This window comes from Elaeis guineensis, chromosome 8, assembly GCF_000442705.2.
Source record: "Elaeis guineensis isolate ETL-2024a chromosome 8, EG11, whole genome shotgun sequence".
Taxonomy (NCBI): Eukaryota; Viridiplantae; Streptophyta; class Magnoliopsida; order Arecales; family Arecaceae; genus Elaeis; species Elaeis guineensis.
In genome coordinates, this window is record NC_026000.2 from 2,708,327 (window position 1) to 2,728,245 (window position 19,919).

At 36.7% G+C, this 19,919-nt stretch overlaps 1 protein-coding gene across 1 annotated transcript; it reads left to right on the plus strand.

Moving 5' to 3' along the window:
- Positions 1-13,004: 13,004 nt before the first annotated feature.
- On the plus strand, positions 13,005-15,133 carry LOC105050940 (transcription factor MYB36). Its single transcript, XM_073262195.1, has 3 exons — positions 13,005-13,197; positions 13,794-13,923; positions 14,038-15,133. The coding sequence occupies exons 1-3, from the start codon at positions 13,062-13,064 to the stop codon at positions 14,837-14,839; spliced, it is 1,068 nt and encodes a 355-aa protein (XP_073118296.1). The 5' UTR covers positions 13,005-13,061; the 3' UTR covers positions 14,840-15,133.
- The last annotated feature ends 4,786 nt before the right edge of the window (positions 15,134-19,919 follow it).

The following is a 19,919-nucleotide window of genomic DNA, read 5'->3' on the forward strand; positions in this document are numbered from 1 at the left end:
TATTGGTGCATGTGGTATTGGGAATAATTTGCACATAGCCACGTCCTTTATTTTGGATTGGGTAGTTCATCATGATGGGCACAAATGTGTAGATCTTGCACGTGTTTATGTCATTACAAAAGTTTCTTCTCAACCTCCCATCACCTAAAATGTATCCCAAATAGTAGGATTTATAACCTATTATTATAAAATTGCTTGGCCATTTGGGGTTGCGATACAATAATTATTTGCAACTAACTCTAAGTGACATGCAAACAACCAATCCAATAAAAAAAAATGCAAATCTCGTACCAAGAAATGACCAATTACCTTTTGAACTCTTTGCTATCTTGATATCTAAGGCTTCAATTTAGGATCCTCACCTGAGTTCTGGTGTTGCATCATCCTCAAGGACATGATTGCATCTTTCACGCAAAAGAAGGATTCACAACACTTCACACGAATCCACAATAGGATCTCACAATAGCTGTTTTAAGATCTATGTTGATGAAGGTGGATGAATGATGGAGTTTGGTGTGGTTTCAGATCTACGTAGGGAGGGATCCAGTGATTGATGTCGTGAAAGATTAATCATTTTTTCATATGAAAGATACAACCTGAGCCCCATCCTAGCCCTTTGCTATTTTCTTAGGAAAAAGGCAACGTTAACTCACATTGCCGTCCTAGATCAGAGACCACCACGCTTTATGCAACTTTGACAACCTTGCATGTCCAATTCCATACACAACTCCTCTTATCAACAACCTCAACTACATAGCTATAAATCTTGTTCTGCGACTTGACATGGACTTCCTACAGACCCAGTTCTTGTAATTCGCTTTTGAAAACCAAACAAAGCCAAAAGGCCGCCCATCTTAACCTCAACTTTTAGACGCCAGTGACTTCCAAATCAAGCCTCGAGGATTTGGATTCCGGGATTAACGTGTTTTTTGGGATTGGAGTTTCTCCAAACCTCTAGCCTCTAGAGTGATAGACTTTCTTTTGAGGAAAATTATTATGATAAAATTTTGTCATTAAACGTTTCCACAGTTATCTGATATAAACACTACATGATATATATATGAATTTTGAAAATTTCCCCCATTTTCCCTCCATGAAAAAGATTCAAAACGATTTTTACCTCATGATATAAAACCTTCATGACAGTTTTTTAACCTCACTTCCTTCATTTTTCCAAAAAATGATGAGAAGATTTTGTTAGCTCTTTATTTTATGCTGCAACTTGGCATGTCATTTAGCACTTGTTTAGCCGTATGTCCGCCAATTCACTTGATAACATCAATGGAATTTGGCTAAGAAAACATTTGTTACTAAATGACTAATAATTGTTTTAAAGTTATCATGCATAACATGTCCAACATCTACAAGAATAAAATATGTTTGGACCTTGATGACTCATGGAAGGGGAACTCCCAAATGGACTGCCCTATGATGGGATCTCTTGTTTCCATAAGCAATGGTTTATATAAGTTCAATTTAAGGTTGAAGTCGTTCAACTTAATCAGTAAATCGTCCTCTTGGTGTACGTGTATTATTGTACAGAGGGAATTCAATTAGCAAACATCACATATGTTTGGCATCGAGAGATGGACAACAACCGGTCAAGTTAATAAAATCCTGAAAAATCTAAATGCAAATCTATATATAAAATTTATATTCAAATGTTAAACCATGATGTTTAAGATAATTTATCAAAATGCGTCTGACTCCTTTTGAGATGGACATGCACCAAATGCTTCGATTAATTGTAATAAAAGAGTAAATGGTAGCTAGCACTTGATTATCTAATTAAGCACATGGCCACAATCAGCAACCAATCCTTAGATCATTATGATGGAGCCATTTCTTGCATCCTTTTCATCCGTGCAAAATTTTTGTATGTGTGTGTGTTATCAAAATGTTTTTGTACTTCTTTTGAGATGGACATGCACCAAATGCTTTGATTAATTGTAATAGAAGAGTAAAAGGTAGCTAGCACTTGATTGTCTAATTAAGCACATGGCCACAATCAGCAACTAATCCTTAGATCATTATGATAGAGCCATTTCTTGCATCCTTTTCATCCGTGTACAATTTTTGTATCTGTGTGTGTCTGTCTTATCAAAATATTTTTGTACTTCTTTTGAGATGGACATTCACCAAATGCTTCGACTAATTGTAATAGAAGAGTAAAGAGGTAGCAAGCATTTGAGTAGCCAATGAAGCACATGACCACGAGCAGCAATCATTCTTTAGATCACTGTGATAGAGCCATTTCTTCCATCCCTTTCATCCATACATTTTCATCCTTCTCTGATTCAATTATCGATCATTTGACTCGATTTGATTCGGATTATTGCCCCATCTTATTATCCGTACATCATATTAATCATATCATTATGCCCCCCTTTAGATTTGAAAAATTCTGACTTACTCGTGAAGGTGTTCATGAAACTATTAAGTGTGGTTGGATATGTGATGAAACCTATGCTCCTGATAAAAAATTGCTGCAACTTCTATCCAATATAAAATGTGCTTTACAAAAATGAAAGCACATGACTGAAACCTATTTCAAAGGGGAGCTGTGCTTAGTGACCGTATTTTCTGATTGCAAAATTTTGAAGCCCAACAAGGTGGCCTCACTGATGCCCAACATCATCATTTACTAGCCTTTCTGAGGGAGTATAGCAAGAATCTTTATCGGTGAGAAATATTTTGGTGCTAAAAATCTAAAATATCTTGGCTTCAAAAGGGGGGTTCTAACATTGGATTCTTCTGCCAATCCATAATTTTTAGAAGAAGGCAAAATAAAATCTTACATCTTCTTTCATCTCGGAGGGAGATAATTGATGGTTATGACATAGTTCGCCAAATGTTATTTGACTCTTTTTAGCTACGCTGGTTAGCTCAATTGTTTGACCAGCAAATGACCTCGTTGGTGGTTCAGCTTGCTGTGATAGATACTCAAAATCAAAATCTTACTAAATAGGTGACGAAGGAAGATGTCTATTATGCTCTTCACAATATGGACTCTGATAAGACTCCTGGGCTTGATGGATTTTAGGTTTTCTTTTTTAAACACTATTGACATATAATTAAAAAGAATGTCCTCCAAATTATATGTTACTTTTTTGATACAGCCACTTTACCTTCAAAGGTTAAGCAAACTTACATCACTTTGATCCTTAAAACTAGAAATTTGGAGTATGCCGATGACTATCGATCTATAATCCTGTGTAATATTATCTATAAACTTGTTGTCAAAATCCTTCTTTACAGACTTAAATCAATTCTGTCATATATTATTTCTCAAGAATAAGATGCCTTTCCATCGGGTAGATTTATTGTAGACGAGATTCTTCTTAGCCAGGAGCTTATGCATTTTGTTGCAAGGGCCTCTACTTCATGGAGCTTGATGATGAAATTAGATATGGAGAAGGCAATTTGTTTATTTTTTGCTTTGCTTCGGCAATTTGGTTTCAATAGCAAATTTATATCCTATGTTCAGCAATATGTTATGTAATCTTCTTTTGTTTTATTTATTAATGACTCTCTCACCCTTCTATTTTTGCCGACAAGAGGCTTTCATTAGGATACCCATTGTCTCCATACTTGTTTATCTTTTATTTTGAGGTATTCTCATATTTCTTGAATTTTGCAGTGTAACAACAACTTCTATGTCCTTATCGCCCTAATCGAGTGAGCTTTTTTATATCTCATGTATTTTTTTAGCAAATGATTGCTTACTCATTTATACGGCTACCGTTGAAAATACTATTTATTTATTTTTTATTATACATGCTTATTGTTTGGTATCAGGGCAAGCTATCAACTTTCACAAGTCCCAAGTAACTTTTAGTCCAAAAATTTTGGTTGTCTTAAAAAGTCAGTTAAGGTCTTTATTACTTATGAAGGAAAAAAGAGGTGGTTGAAAGTATTTTGGAGTGCCAATCTCAGGAGGTAAGCTACACATATCTGATTTTAACTTCATTGAGGAAAAGGTGCTCTCTCAGATTTCCACATAAAACTGGAAGGCTCTGACTTTAGCTGGTAGAGCAATCCTCCTGTAATCTGTGTTGACATCAAACCCTCTTTACTCTCTTTTGCTGTTCCAATGCTTATCACCTTCCTAAACAAGTTGGAGAAAGAATTCAAAACTTTTTTATGGGGCCATGATCATGGTAAATCTGCATTGCATCCTATTGCCTGGTCCACTATTGGCTTGCCTAAATCTCAAGGTGGACTGGGTACGATGGATTTAATAATCAGGAGAAAAGCTTGTCTTTATAAACTTGCTGTTCAGATTGTTCTAAATCCAAACTCTTTATGGGCTAGAATTGTTCAGGTGAAATACCATTTTAAAGATAATTGGGATGACTATCAGAAGCCTCGTAGCTGTTCAAAATATTTGATCAAAAATCTATAAGTTTGGCTCTCAAGTTTAGTCTAATTTTCTTTGGACTATAGGAAATTGAGAATCTATTGATGTTCTTAATGATCCTTGGATATCTCCGATTCCTATCAATCGGCGGCCAACTATGATCCATGTTGAAAGCCTTGATAGGCCCTTGGCTGCTAAAAATTTCATAACCCAGGATCGAAAGTGGGATGTTCCTAAATTATCTAATATTTTCTCCATTGAAACGATGACCAAAATCACTTGTATTCCTTTGCCAAGTGGGAATTGGGCCGATCAGCTATGTTGGGGGTCTTACGGATATCATAAGGTGTCTTTATCTGATATGTATTCTTTCTTGCATTCTAGCGCGACTCTGAATTCTTCTACTAATTTTTCCTAAATTGGAAACTCAAAGTGCCAAAGAGGGTCTTGTTTTTTTGGTGGCGTTTGTTGTGGGATCACCTGACTTGCAAGCAAATGCTTTATCAAATGAGGATTTTGCCTCAACATAGGATTTTTTGTAACCTTTTTCATAATATATCAGAAGATGCTCAACATATTATAATTTTCTGTTCTTATGCTACACAATGCCGGATGTTACTGTAACATGCTGGCAGACTGAGTTTTATTCCTTCTTCCTTGCTAGCGTTAGTACAATTTCTATTTACAAGCAAGGAAGAGAGTGTAGGGAAAGTCCAGTGTGCCTACGTGGCATGTCAACTTTGGCTGGCTCGCCATGAGCGACTTTTCCAGTAGATGCACATTCCTCCTCAACACTTGGTCAGGAAAGTTACAATTGATATTTTGTTATTGTCCCAAACACTTCCAACAAAACTCCGTTATGGTACTGGGGTGGTCATTCTTCCTTCCTCTCAACTAACAATCATATTATGGTTTCTCGGCAACCCCCTCCCACTGGAGTTATTTTGATTAAACTTTGATGCCTTAGTTGATGATTCAAAGGCAGCTGCTGGCTTTGTCATTACGGATTCATCTGGTTCTTTCCTTGGAGGGGGGGGTAAGCTATCACCTCATTCTACTGTGCCTTATCTTGAATTAACTACAGCATGGCTTGGAGTCTATGTTGCCCATTCAGAAATTCAGGGATAAAATATACACTTACAAGGTGATTCTACCATCGCTGTTAATTGGATAAATGCTGCGAATGGTAGGCAGCCAAAGCAGTCTCCTTTTCTAAGAGAACTTCAACATTGGTTAAAGAGCTTCCTTAATTGCATTGCTTCTTACGTATCTTGAGAAGGTAACTGTGCTGCTGACTGCGTGCTGGGGATTGTTATGAATGGGGATTTTGACATATATTCTTATACTCAGCTGCCATCACAGCTCTATGATATATTACATGTGGATTGCTGGAGAGTGGAGTATTTTCGTGGCTTCTAATGCTTTTGTGTTATGGCTTATTTCTCGGTTATCTATTATTATGAATTTATTTGCAGATGTTCTGTTGAGCTTGTTACCTTTAGACAGGCTCATAGTGTGCTTAATCTTCGGTATCAAATGGCTCCGGAGAAATGTGCAATTGGGTAATGTAAGCTGTCTTTTACATGACTTCCTATCTATCACTATGCTATTTGTGATTAGCAAACTGTTTAATGTGTTGATTGATTATTCTACACTTTCTAACTCAAATTGCTGTGTCCTGCCGATTCTTCAGAGACTCTTTTAAGTTTAATTTAATGGGTTATATATTGGTTAACAGGAGGCCAATCAGCATCAAAGATTTAAAGTGTGTTTGATTAGTCATTAAAAAAATATTTTTTTTTATTTTTTGATTTTAAAAAATAAAAATTAAAAAATAATATTTGGTAACATCATGAAAAGTAAAAAGTAAAAATAAAAAAAATCAAAATAATTACTTTATATATAAAGTAAAAAATTTTTGCTTTTCAAAATTTATTTTTATTTTTTTTTTGCTTCCACATTAAAACACAAACAAAATTAAAGAATCGAACTCTTCTTCCTCGTCGAGCTCTTCACTTCTCCACCCTCTTCTCCCTCTTTCTCGAACTTTTCTCTCGTCAAGCTCTTCACTTGCCGTCTTCAAATATTGCTTTTTGCTTTATAGCAACATAGTTACAAACATACTTTTGCTTTTTATTTTACTCAATAGTAAAAATAAAAAAAAAATAAATATTTTTAAAAATCAAAAATCAAAAAGTATAACCAATCATGCCTTAGTAAAAGAGCACAATGCAAATAATTCTATTTATGTTGCTTATTCTTCATGGATGGCTTGATTTATTATATTGGAAAATTAACAACATATGAATGGTCCTCACTCTGCATCAAATAGTGCACTGATCCAATCATATGGAGATTGAATGGCAATGGTTGCATGGTACAAATAGGAATCTAGAGATTTAATTCATTGTATGCCTCATCTGCACCTGTGCCAGTATAATCTTTGTATCAATGTTATGCAACACATTTAGTTTACTATATTATGTTAGTATATCTGTATTGTACCAATTCCTGTCTCATGTGCACACCCAAGAAATCGATCTAGTGGATGCAGTATGGACCGCTCAAGAGTTTCCTCAGCTGACATGGGGTCATTATTGCTACTGTGTCAGATGTCTCTATATGCACTCGCGTACTACTCTATATATTCAGCATCCTTGGGGCATTTTCTCTGCTAACAGCGGTGGCTTTATTCTGGGGTTCAATGGTCAATCTTCTATTATTTAACAGCAGACCCCTCTGTTTTCCTTTTATATTAGAAATTATATAATTTATCTCCTTTTTATCTCCCAGCCTTTATGCTGTAAATATGGTTATCATCCTGTTTACTCTTGTCTTCATGTTGTAATAAGCTTGCTGATGGAGTTTGTAAGCAGTGTTGCATCTACTATGTAATGAAGATGTTTCCTTAACCAAAAAAAAAAAAAAATCCTAGATCTTTTTTGTAGGACCTATCCATATTTTAGTTATATAGATCCAAATTGTTAATTAGGGATGCACCACCTATAATTTGAGTACAGATTTTTTTTTTCTAAGTACAATCTAATCAAAACAAGGCCTAATTTACCATACCATCCTAAACCTCAAGATTTTTCAGATAAAAACCTCAAGAAAAAGTTTCCAAAATACCCTCCTGAATTAGATTCCATGACATACCTTATTGTACTTTGTATGAGAGCACAAACACAAACAGTTAATGATTCAAATGCTAAAATCCAATTAGGTCCATCAAAGCTCCCATTGGTTCCCTCTGCCCATTTTCTTTTCCTTCTTTTGTTTTCCCTTTGCCCACGTCTACCCCAACTTTAAGAGCGGTCTTGATGCTGATGTGAGGCACCCTCCCGGGAGATTCCAAACAAGGAAAGGACAATGAGAAAATACACACAACCTTCTCTCCTTTCATTGCTTTTTCATATCTAAGTCTCCTTACTTTATGTAATTTATTTTATGTTTATGGGACCAAGATGTTTTGCTCGAGTAATTATTGATTTGTTCAGGTTTACCACTGACTTCGTGGACCAGTCCAATCATAAAGGAACACACAGGAAGAGACAAAGAAAAAATATGTATATATATATACACATACACATACATACACACACATAAAAGAAAACACACACACACACACACATATATATATATATATATATATATATATATATATATATATAACTTTGTTATTGGACTGATCCATCAGCCCAGCAGTGGATCTGGTTCAAGCAAAAATTTAATCATTTCAGTCTTGCTTTCAAGAAGGTGGTGGTGAGGTGTCATGGACCGAAAGGTGCCGGTGAGGTGTCATGGACTCCTTTATGTGAAAGGCCCAAGACGGTGTCAACTGCGAGCTTTCTCGTGCCTTGCCTTGCGGTCCTCCACTCCTTTAAATAATGGGACGCCCCGCACCCTTGTCCAAGAGAGAGGAGAAAAATGAGCTCGGGACCAAGTCTACCTGAAGGACACCCGTACTCTCTTCCGTCTTTGTTAGAAAACTCTCTCCTTTGATTTTTTATGGTAAAAAAGGCTAAGGCCTTTTGAATTGATGGATGTATAAAGTTAGCAAAGTAACATTGCTTTAGTCAATAACGTTTGCTATACGTTTGTTGGTTTGGTTGTGAACTAGGGTCGTTGCTTGTTGACGTTTAATTTACTTTTTGAGTAAAACAAAGTTTCCAACCGCTCAGGGCGTGTAGAGCTTGCTTAAATCGTACACATTCTCCATCCATCGTGGTAAACGTTTGCGTGTGGCCTGCTGGGAAACACTTTAATTAGAGAATCCAATGAAATAAGTTCGGAAACTCCTGAATGTAACATTTTAAGGCATGCTTCGTAGAAGAAAATTGGACTGTTTAATTTCCTTCCAAAAAAAAAATTAGACTGTATAATAGAAAGGAGAATGGGTGACTTTCAAGTTATTTAGTTTGGAGGGGTCATATTCTCAGTCTGATAAAAAAAAATAATTCTTCAATCTTTCAAAATTCAATTCTTATTTTTTATAGTATTTACAGTCCATTTTAATTCTTTCGATTTTAATTTTGAAACCAAGCATACGAAGGATATAATCATTCTAATTTTTATTTCAATATATTTTGATTTTGATTCAAATTACGATTTTCATTGTAACTAAATATATCTTTAGTGTCGTGTAGTGCATGCCTCCCACTAGCCATTCATTGTTATTAAAATAATTTTTTTTAATATTTGCATTAGTTTTTCTTAATAAAACATATTACTTCATGACCATAGGATATCAAAGACGCAACTATCCCCTACTAAAGAAAGAATATAGTATGTTATGAAAAAGAAATAAAGAAAGAGTATAGCGAAATTTAGTGTCTACCAAATTCAATGCTTGACAATGCGCGTGTATCACGAGGGTAACAAAGGTGCAGATTGGCTAGCCTCTATTAGGATTGGAAGGTTTGGGAGAGGAGGTGATCATCTTCTGCTGTAGTTGATTTCTTTGGTCGCTATTGAAGTTTGTATTTTTCCCCTTTTTTTTTTTTTTTTGGTGTGTGTGCATTTTTAAAGTGGGGCGTGGGCTACGGGATGCATGTGCTAAAAATAGTTAATTAATTAGAAAGGGATGCAACTTTTCTGCATGTGTGATGCCGGTGCCAGCAATAGTTAATTAATTAGGATGCGTTTAGTTAACCAAAAAAAAAAAAAAAATTATTTTTTGATTTTTAAAAAATAAAAATCAAAAAATAATATTTGATAACATCACAAAAAGTAAAAAATCAAAATCAAAAAAATAAAAATAATTATTTTTTATGAGAAGCAAAATTTTTTTGCTTTTTAAAATTTACTTTTGCTTTAAGAAGATGAATGAAAAATTCCGCATTTTCTTCCTCCACTACGACCCCTCCTCCTCCCAGATGCTTGTCCGCCTCGTCCCCTCCGCTGCATAAATCACCCTCCAAGAGTCCTCCACTGCCTCTATCACCGCCCCGCCATCGTGGATCACCTCCCGTCTCCTCTCCATATCTCCCTCCGATCCTTCTCCTTCGTACCATCTTTTGAATGTGGAAGAAACTCGCCTTCCCGATGACTTCGAAAGTTCGATCATCGTCTAAAATGCTACTATCTTCTCACTCTGAAATAATCCACGGGAGTCCAACACCTATTTGTTGGAGCTCGTCAAGGAAAATTCCAACCCTAATTTTACATTGGTGGGAGAAGAGTGGTGATGCTGGGAGATGACCAGGGAGGGATCCAAAGCAGATGAGATGGAGCTCAGATTTGAATTCAAGTACGGATTTTCTCTTAGGATGCGGCTCATATGTCGGCAGAGATTGGAGGGAGGGCAGCTGGGAGTAGAATCAGCACTCGAGGAAGAGGAGTCTGTTCTGACAATGTTGAGTAGTGATTCAAAAAGTCGATGAGAATGCAGAGTATGATAACAACCAAAGTAATATCCGGCAAAGAGGTATGTAGTTAATCAGTCATTTATTTTTTTAAAAAATTAGATAATCTTTTTAAAAATTAGATAATCAACCAAATAACTAGTTACCAAATATATTTTTTATTTTATTCTATAGTAAAAATAAAAAAAAAATTATAAAGTAAAAATCAGTGTAACCAAATGCACCTTTAGAAATCATAACGCCTTGGTAGTGATACTGAGAAGTTCAAAAAGAGTAAAAATAGTCTCCACTTTCAATTTTGACGAACCTGAATTAATAAAGTGATCAAAGTTCTCAATCATTAAATCTGCAGCTAAATTTCTTCACCTCATTGCGTGGAAGAAAGGCAACATCATCTTTATCCAATCGAGTATATATATTCATGCTTTTTAGAATTTTCCATGTAACCAAGACTAAGCTTTCTCCCCACCTTTCACGTTCAAAGTATATGTTCCCATAAAGACAAGCATTTAGCGGAAATATTTTTGAGTGAGACTACCCCAACTACCATACTCATGTCTTCTTTCTCCCAGGTCTTCCTCCGCATCATTGTGTTCAAACTATATGCTTCTACAGAAAGCATAATATATCTTAAGCAGAAATTTTCAGTGATAGTTTACCTTTTTCGCGTTATATTTTGTGGGAAACCCAAGAAAAAGCCAAATCTCTGAATCATTCCATTCTCAGTCCAGTGGACTTTGAACAACGTTAATCCAGAGGCGAAAGGTAACATGAGCAACATCACACTTAAACGTACGGCTGTAGCCTTGAAGTATCAAATATCTTCTTTTGTTAGTTCTTGTTATAGCTCCATCAATAGTGATGAATTGTATTAGCCTTTGTGGAAGGTAATTTGAAAAGTGGTAGTGCTTGAGAAACTTAAAGATTTTGGTTTTTTTTTGGTTCGTCTTGAAGAATAAACTTCACACAAAAGAGGAGCTTGCCCAGACTTGGCTACAGGCAGGGAAGTTCGAGTTGTCCACTATATGGATCTAGATTAGAGACAATTTCTCACCTTTTTCTTTTTTTATGCTCCTTTTGAAAATATTTGGTCCACATTCAAGATTTGCCTGAACGTTCGCAGACTAGCCAACTTTCAATTAATCTGGTCATCGTGGAGAAAGTCTGGGTCAACTCATGATGTGGCACTTTTTTTTGGCACATTTGGTAAGAAAGCAATGCTAGGGATTTTCTCAAAAGAAAGTGTTCCATCTATAAGTGCTAATTTATCATCAAAAAAAAAAAAAAAAATCTATACGTGCTACTTTGCAAAATCCTCCACACTTTCTGCCTTTGGGAGAAGCCCGGATCAGTCAAAGTTGTGGAAGGATATGGGAAGATCTGGTCGTAGTTTTCTTCCTTGATTCCCCGGCAGGGATCTTACTAGATTTGTTTATTTTCTTTGTTTTTCCCTATTTTAATTTCTCTAATATTCCCTGTTGCAAAGCCGGCTTTATGTCATTGGCATTAATTCTACCATTCAAATCATTTATTTTCCATACATATTATCTCAATTATTTGACCACCGTAAGTCCATAAAATAATTAACCAGGTATGATTGAGCACAGATCAAATTCGATCAAATTAAAAAAAAAATTATCCGAGTGAATCCAATCGGATTGAAAAAATTTAATCCACTGTCGATCGTTTATCATGTATAAACTGTTTGAAATCGAAATAAATGATTGATAGTGGATTCGGATGGATTGTATCGATTTAGACTTCAATATTGATTCAATATTAATTTTAAATCTAATGTTGGTCCACTTAAATTTATTTATTTTTTTATCAATTTAATTTAAAAAATTTAAATTTTATAAATTATAAATTTTGAATTTATTCTTCAATCTGTATAAAATAAAATAGAAAAAAAAATTATTTCATCAATAATTTAACGTTAATATTCTCATGAAACCAAATAGATGATGGAATATTTTTTAAAATAAAGTATTGAACTCTAAACGATGCCGTCCCAAAATGAAAGTGAGTTTATGAAATACTACATCGATTAGATTCGATCTGATTAAAAATATAGAAATCGAATCTAATTATAAATAATTAATTTTTTATAAACTCTAACATGATTTTATTCGATTTGTGTCTTTCAACCAATAGAAATCGATGTTTATTGGATTGGATTTGGTGGATTTTTTCGGATTTGGTTATCTGCCCAACCCTACAATCAGATAGCATGAAGTTTTAAACAGTAACTATTGCAGTGGACCATGAATCTACTTTAGCCCGAGTCATACGTTAGGGCTAAACCTAATGGAAAACCAAACCATAATCTCTATTAGGTCTTGCAAGTAACCTATAAAATTAAAAAAAAGGTTTTGTAAATTAAGCAATGATGTTAGGTCTCTCGCGCGGTTTGATTTATAGAACACACGGCAAGCATATACCATGGGGACTGTCAAGATTGGATTAGAAATCTATATTAAAACAAAGGCCATAAAAAAGAGGCGACAGAGAAACCCATGCATTGAAGATATTTATAAAGGTACTAATGTTTAGTTTAATTTAATGCATCCGTTAACCAAAAAAAAAAAAAAAAATTATAAAGGCGGCTGAAAAGAGGTGATCGAAATAAACGCTAGAAATCCGTTCACCGGCAGCTTTGTCCTATCGTAAGCATCGCATCACATAGCCCCGTCATTAGCTCAAGGTGACTTTCTTTAAAACCCGGCAACACCTTCCGGTTCTTCTCCAACGAGAGTCAAGATAATCGACCCCATCTTTTCTGTGGGCAGCTGCTAAAGAAAGAGTGAGAGAGGGAGGGGGGAAGGGAGGGGAGAGAAATGGGGAGGGCTCCATGTTGTGACAAGGGTAACGTGAAGAAGGGACCATGGTCTCCTGAGGAGGATGGGAAGCTAAAGGCTTATATCGAGGAGCATGGGACTGGTGGCAACTGGATTGCACTACCTCAAAAGATTGGTCAGTAATTAACCTGAAGATTTCCTTTCCGTTATTAATGTCTAGTTTTTTCTTTATAAGAAAGTTTTTTTTTTTATATAAGAAAGTTAATACTGTGTCTCAAGAATATATATATATATATATATATATAATATATATATATAATATATATATATATAGGAAGAGAGCATACCCTGTTAAAATTGGCTTGTGAATCCAATTACAACCATTCTTAATCCGTTACTTCCTCTAAGAGAGCTTACCTTATACTGTTGGATTATTATCTAGAAGCGGTGGGTTTTAGTTTGTCTTGAATTCGAGGAAGAACAGGGTGAAAAAAGGGGGACTATAGGGTTATACCACCGTCTTCTTCTCTCTTTATACCCAGAAGCAGGTCCATTATTTGTCTTCATAATCCGTGTAATTATTTCAGATAGATAATGAAATAGATAGATAGATAGATAGAGACATACATATATTCTTTTTATTTTTCACTAGCTAATCTATGGAAGGGTGATAAATCAATCATATACCTATCTTTACATAAAACGATGAAAATGATTATAGGGTATAATGTTATGCATATATTCTTTTTACTGATGATGATAATACTGCAGGTCTGAAGAGATGTGGGAAGAGTTGCAGGCTGAGATGGCTCAACTATCTAAGGCCAGACATCAAACGTGGTGGGTTCTCAGAGGAAGAGGATCAAATCATCTGTAGCCTCTATATTAGTATCGGGAGCAGGTACATCGTGTTTCCGCTCTCTTTCTCCCACTCTTTTTAAGTCCCTCCATGCTATAAATTATCATTTTAGGTATATCATTCTCATTATGGGCTAATACTAACTTCATGCATTAGGTGGTCAATAATTGCAGCCCAATTGCCTGGGAGAACAGATAATGACGTCAAGAACTATTGGAACACCAGGCTGAAGAAGAAACTCTTTGGGAAGCGAAGGGATTCATGTTCAAGGCAGTCTAGCCGTCTCTCCATTAACCACGATCCAAAGGAGGAAACCAATGGGATGAGCCCTGACGCATCTTCTCAAGCTTTGAGCACATCGGCCCTTGAAAGGATGCAACTCCACAAGCAGCTCCAAGGTCTCTACGACCCCTTCTCTTTCTATAATAACCCTGCACTGTGGCCAAAGTTCCACCCCTTGGGGGGGGAGAAGCTCTTCTTCCATATCCAACACACAGATGCCAATACTATTGCTGCCACCCCGGTGCCACAAGCCTCTGATGCCACCATGATTGAGCCCTCCGGTCAAAATGTGTTCCTGATCAAACCCGAGATGCTGAATCCTACGGATCCTAGTATACAAGAAGATCCAAACAGCTCTACCTTAGCGTTCCCTTCGCCTTCGAGCTCTGGTGCTCTCAGCGTGGAGAATTCCAACTCGAACTTTAATGATGCTGCTGTGGGACTTCAAGACGAGCTCCATGATTTGCTGTATCAGAAAATCGGGTGTTCCAGAGGGCCGGAACAGCAACAACAGACCGAATTCGACTGCTACAAAGATTTGAATGGCGAAAAGGAGAGCATGAATTGGTGGGCCACTGATGGTTTTGAGAAGTCATTATCAGGATCTTGGGACTCAGTTTCCAATCTCCAGGCTGACCTGCTCAACGAGTATGATGAGTTTGGGTATCGTTTATAGTTTTCGTTAGAGCCGATTTCTAAGAGTGGCATTAGTGATACGGTCTACATTTGTGAATAACTGTGCTGTTCTTCTCACCATGAAACAACTAAAACCAGTTATGAAAATTTCTTCTGACTCCTCTTTTCTCTTCTTCTTATTAAATCATCAGTGTCTATCTTTTGTAAATCCTATCATTGGGTTTACCACACAAAGATTTTTCAACCAAAACTTTACATTCCAATTGGCTGGTTCCTTGCAACTGCTGCATTTTTTGTAATAAGATTAAATGAGAAAACATGTTGAACCAGGTGTTCTCTAAGAAAAGGAAACTATGCACTGGCTCTGTAGCCATTGCAAGCTCTTATTCTCCCTGGACAAAAACTATATCAAGCCACGTGCCGTTTTATGAATAAATAAATGCACCTAGCTGTAGGTCTGTACTATTTAACTACTTTTTTTTGATGTAATACTATTAAACAACTTTCCATTGCAGGCTTTTTTTTTTCCCCCCTCTTCTCATGTTCTGTCACATGTAGTGTATTTGAACTTTTTCTGCTGTGGTCAATTAGTTTCTGTTGCAGTTCTTTTGTTTCAACCTTTTCTGCTTTTGTTAGTTCTACTACATATGGTTATGTTTGAGCTTCTTTCCACTTGTTAGGTTCTGCCAGATATTAGTGTTTTTGAACCCAGTAGGGACTAAAATCTGCTCCTCGCTCATGCCACCAAGCATGCATCCTTTATCTTTCCTTTTCGTAGAATTAAGAACTTGCATTCAAGCTATTGATGAGCATGAGTCCGATACCTTTATCTTAGCTTCTGCACTTTTCATGTTTGTCTGCTCAGGAGAATAGTACTTCATTTTCCTTCTATATTTCACGTATAATTCAATTATATCTGATTAAAGCTATTTTAAGATCAAAATTTGAAGCATTGCATCATCAATAATTCCAAAATAAATCAATTTTTAATTCTCAAAAAAAGGGAGGTCATGTATAATCTGCATGTGACTAACTAGAATTGGTTAAAGCTGTGAGGTTCTTTGCACAGCGAACTAATTAGTATCACTGTAACTGTGAGATAATATGATTTATCCAGGAGTTGGATGCTCATCATTCTAGACCATCAAGAATTTTGGTTATAAGCTAGCTACTAAATCCTTTTTGAGTTACTAGATCTTCTATGCTTGGCATGCTGCCTTATTTGAAATGACTAAAGCCATCAAGGTTCAGAAAAATTGGTCTTTTTTTCCTTTAATTTCTGCTTAAGACACTATAATATGCGTTATTCATTAATATAAAATGATAATGCCATATCATTTAATCATTTTGTTGATTATCAAGGATTTAATGGAAACTCAATCGATAATTTCTGGAGTTCCTTAGCTACGAGTAAACAAAAAATTAAGTGTGATATGGTGAGAAAAATAACTGAAAGATTAAAAAGATAATATGTGCATATTTCAAAAGTTGTTTTCCCCTCCCATGAATCTTTGTAGAATGATCTTTTTGTTTTTAATATAAACATGAGGATGGAATTGGACCCACATAAAGGCATCATCTCATGTCCTTGTCATAGGACTTTCCAACTTGTTTTGGGTCTTTCTTTGGATACTTCCACATACATTATCATCACCTGATATGGTCTAGCTAGCTATTATTAACACACCGATTCCATTCTTAGATGAACGCATTAAACAACAGAAGTTGAAATTTCCATATAGCATTGTTGACATACAATCAAACAAAAAGGCAGCTGTTCAAGGTTTGTGTTTATGGAGTATGGTACCCTCTTATCTAGAACTAATGAAGGCTTATGGAGTTAAGATTGTTTTGAACTGGTAACCAAAGCCCATAAAACCGCTCACCTGGCAAACTGGCAGCCTTTCATGTCATCAGGATTATTGATTAATTTCTAGACCCAAGTCATTTCGCCCCACTGGCCCAGAGCACACCTGAAAGTATAAAAAATCAAACGTGCATTACCCCAAAGTTCACCTAACCAGACCAAATTTTCACATATGCATGCAGTTTATATACTCAATGTATGGTCTCCAAAATTTGAAGCCCCAGCTAGCCCAATGTCGGCTTGGGCGGTGGTCGTAAGGCCTGGGTTTCACTTATGGTTGCATCTTGGCTTTGCTGGGCCTGCTCCACCTATCTTGGACCTTGCTTCACCTCATGGCCATGTTGACTAGGTATTACTGTACATCCTCATTGCTACCAGGAGGGTATCATCTCTACGCTGATCCCAGGATGAGATAATGTTGAGAGGTTAGGTTGGGATCCATCTCCTAGGTGGACTATTGAAGTATCAAATTTTATTAAATATTTTTGCCTGCACTGAAGAATTGAGGAATTGGTTGGGCATAGAGGCTAGGTATTCATCCTAGAATTGCTGATTAGGATAAATATCCCTTAAGAACTCGGGACTTTAATGTTTTAGGACTTCTATAGAATTGGAGTAGAAATCTAGTCTAATTAGTAATGCTAATATATCCGCTCATTACAAAGTACTGGATAGGCAAGATTTTCGATTTTGTGATAGGGGAAAGTATTGTAAATTGCAAGCAAAATTGTAGTGAGCATTTTGAATAGGAGATTGCTCACCTTAGGCCTAGCTTGTAGAGTCTTCATGATAATAGACAGCACCATTCTGGACAAAGGAATACATTAAGAGAGTGCTTGGTTGAAGGAATGGAGATTTGGAATGAGAATCAAAATGGATGATTTTCATTCCAGCCATTTGAGAGAAATCGATTTCGATTTAGGATAGAGATGGCTCAATCTATCTAAAACTCAATCTCTATTCTCTCTTATGGATCTAAATTTTCATTTCGATTCCGATTCCAATTATGAACAAATACTTCAGGAGATTTGATTATTTTATTTTTTTTTCTAATTTATTTTGATTCTGATTCCAATTCCGATCACGAACCAAGCATTCTCTGACTGAATCATAATTCTTTTAGGAGGTGTTTGGTTTGCAATTGGAATCGGAATCGAAATCAAAAGCAGAATAGATTGGAATCAGAATCAAAATGGCCAAATCTTCCAAATATTTGGTTCGTGACCGGAATCGGAATCAGAATTGAAATCGGAATAAAATTTGAATCCTTAGGAGAGAGTGGGGGTTGAGTTTTAGATAGATTGGACCATTTTCATTTCACTTCAGAATCGAAATCGGAATAAAACTCCTCCTAACTAAATGATTGAAATAGGAATCATCCATCTTTATTCCGATTCTGAACCCCCACTCTCCTGAACCAAGCAGCTTCTAAATTGAAATTATAATAGCTATACTTCTCCAGAGCCCAGTGATTTAGTACAACAAGACAGACCACTGATAGATTGGCACCTCCATAGGTGTTCCGAGGGGCATCCATCTGGGCTGAACTTTGTACCAAAAAATAACTGCAACCCCACAGAGCCTAGCTACTAAGACTAGCTCATATTCCCTGGCCGTCTTCCAGATTCATGAAACTTGCTGCAACAACTAGAAGGTATCATCTTCTTAAAACCAACATAAAAAGACATTCCAAATCTAAAGTGGGAATCATCATCATTTTCTCCGAGCAAAAAAGTGGAAATCGTTAACGAACATGGGTGCCACCACAAACCCCTCCGTATATGTATCAAGTGACCAACGAACTCCATATATAATCCCCAGCTCATCACCCAACAAATAACACGCTAAATCCACAAACAGTCTATCTGCCTCAAAACCAAAGTCGTGCTTCCATTCCTCACCACTTCTCTCCTCCTCCTGCTGTGCCACCAAGCCAGCACCGGCGGCAATGAAGGCCCCCAAAACTAGGCCAGATCCGCCCTTCAGCTTAGATCGTTGGTCTGGGACCCCCGGTTAACGCGTTAGCGGGGTGGTACACGAACCAGTGTCGTGAGGACTGTGCCTTGATCCACTTGATTGGTCCATATGGGGAGAACATCTTTAGGGGGAACGGTTCGAGCTGGACCCTGGGCAGGCCATGGCACCTTGGGTCGCGGATGGAAAGTAGTACCGTATAGCTCCAAACTCCTGTGCCAGTGGATGGGAGAAGTATGGTCACTAGATTCAAGGGGTATTTAGTTTGCAATTAGAATTAGAATTAGATTAAAATTGAAATTAAAATTAAAATTAAAATATCAAATTTTTTAAACCATTTGTTTTATGATCAAATTGTGAATTGAAATAAAAATTTAAATTTCTATGGAAAAATCATGATTGAATTTTAGATAGATTGGATCATTTTTTATTCCGTCCCAGAATCAGATTAAGAATGAGACCCTTCTCAACTAAGTAGTTGGAATTAGAGTCATACATTTTTGTTCCAATTCAAGACCCCAACTCTTACCCTCAAAGATCGTGTAGCACTCCACTGGCGGCTTGGGTGTGCTATGCCCAATTGCACGAGTGGCTGAGGGGTCTTCATTGTTTGTATCTATGATCTCCCCCTATTAATCTGTGGAAATTTATATCCGTAAGTGCTTCACACAATGTAAAATAAATGCATGGATTCATTTTGAAAGTTTTTGACATGGGCTCGATTGATGGATATGAGAGTGGCATGTGGGTAGAAGGAAGGATGGGGCTCCACCAGAGAAGCCTTTGTAAGAGTGTCTATGTCAGCGGGGGTTGGTGTAGGTCAGAGCTGTAACAATAGACGTCACATGTTAGGTGTCATTCTGTTTTTTTTTGGTAGGTTTTGAGTCATATTCACATGGAGTAAGGTTTTTTTTTAAATTGAGCTAGGAATTTAGGAGATCCTCATGCCATGTCAGGGAATTCGAGGAAGAGTGGCTGCTTACACGGCTGTGACGGATGAAAACAGTTTGCTCCTTTGACGTGACCTTACAATTGGTGGTTCGTTTTAAAGTCTGGAGTCTGTTCAAAGGCCTGTGCCTAAGCTCCTGGTCCTGGGGAAGGGACCAGGTCATGCTTTTGTTGCAGCAAGAGGTAGCGTTGGGTTTTTGGACCGGACTGAATTAATAAGGCCCAAGAGAATTGTTGGGCTTTGGCCTGTACACTGACCGACTCATGGTTTGCCGCCTCCTGGAGGTTCGCTCCAAATCTTTCGGCTTGTTCGGTCCTCACCTTACCGCGA

Bases quoted from the DNA above. Each gene is read 5' to 3' on its own strand.
- LOC105050940 (XM_073262195.1), top strand. From the start codon at position 13,062: ATGGGGAGGGCTCCATGTTGTGACAAGGGTAACGTGAAGAAGGGACCA. The intron at 13,198-13,793 runs GTCAGTAATTAA...ATAATACTGCAG, and splicing joins TGCACTACCTCAAAAGATTG to GTCTGAAGAGATGTGGGAAG. The intron at 13,924-14,037 runs GTACATCGTGTT...TTCATGCATTAG, and splicing joins TATATTAGTATCGGGAGCAG to GTGGTCAATAATTGCAGCCC.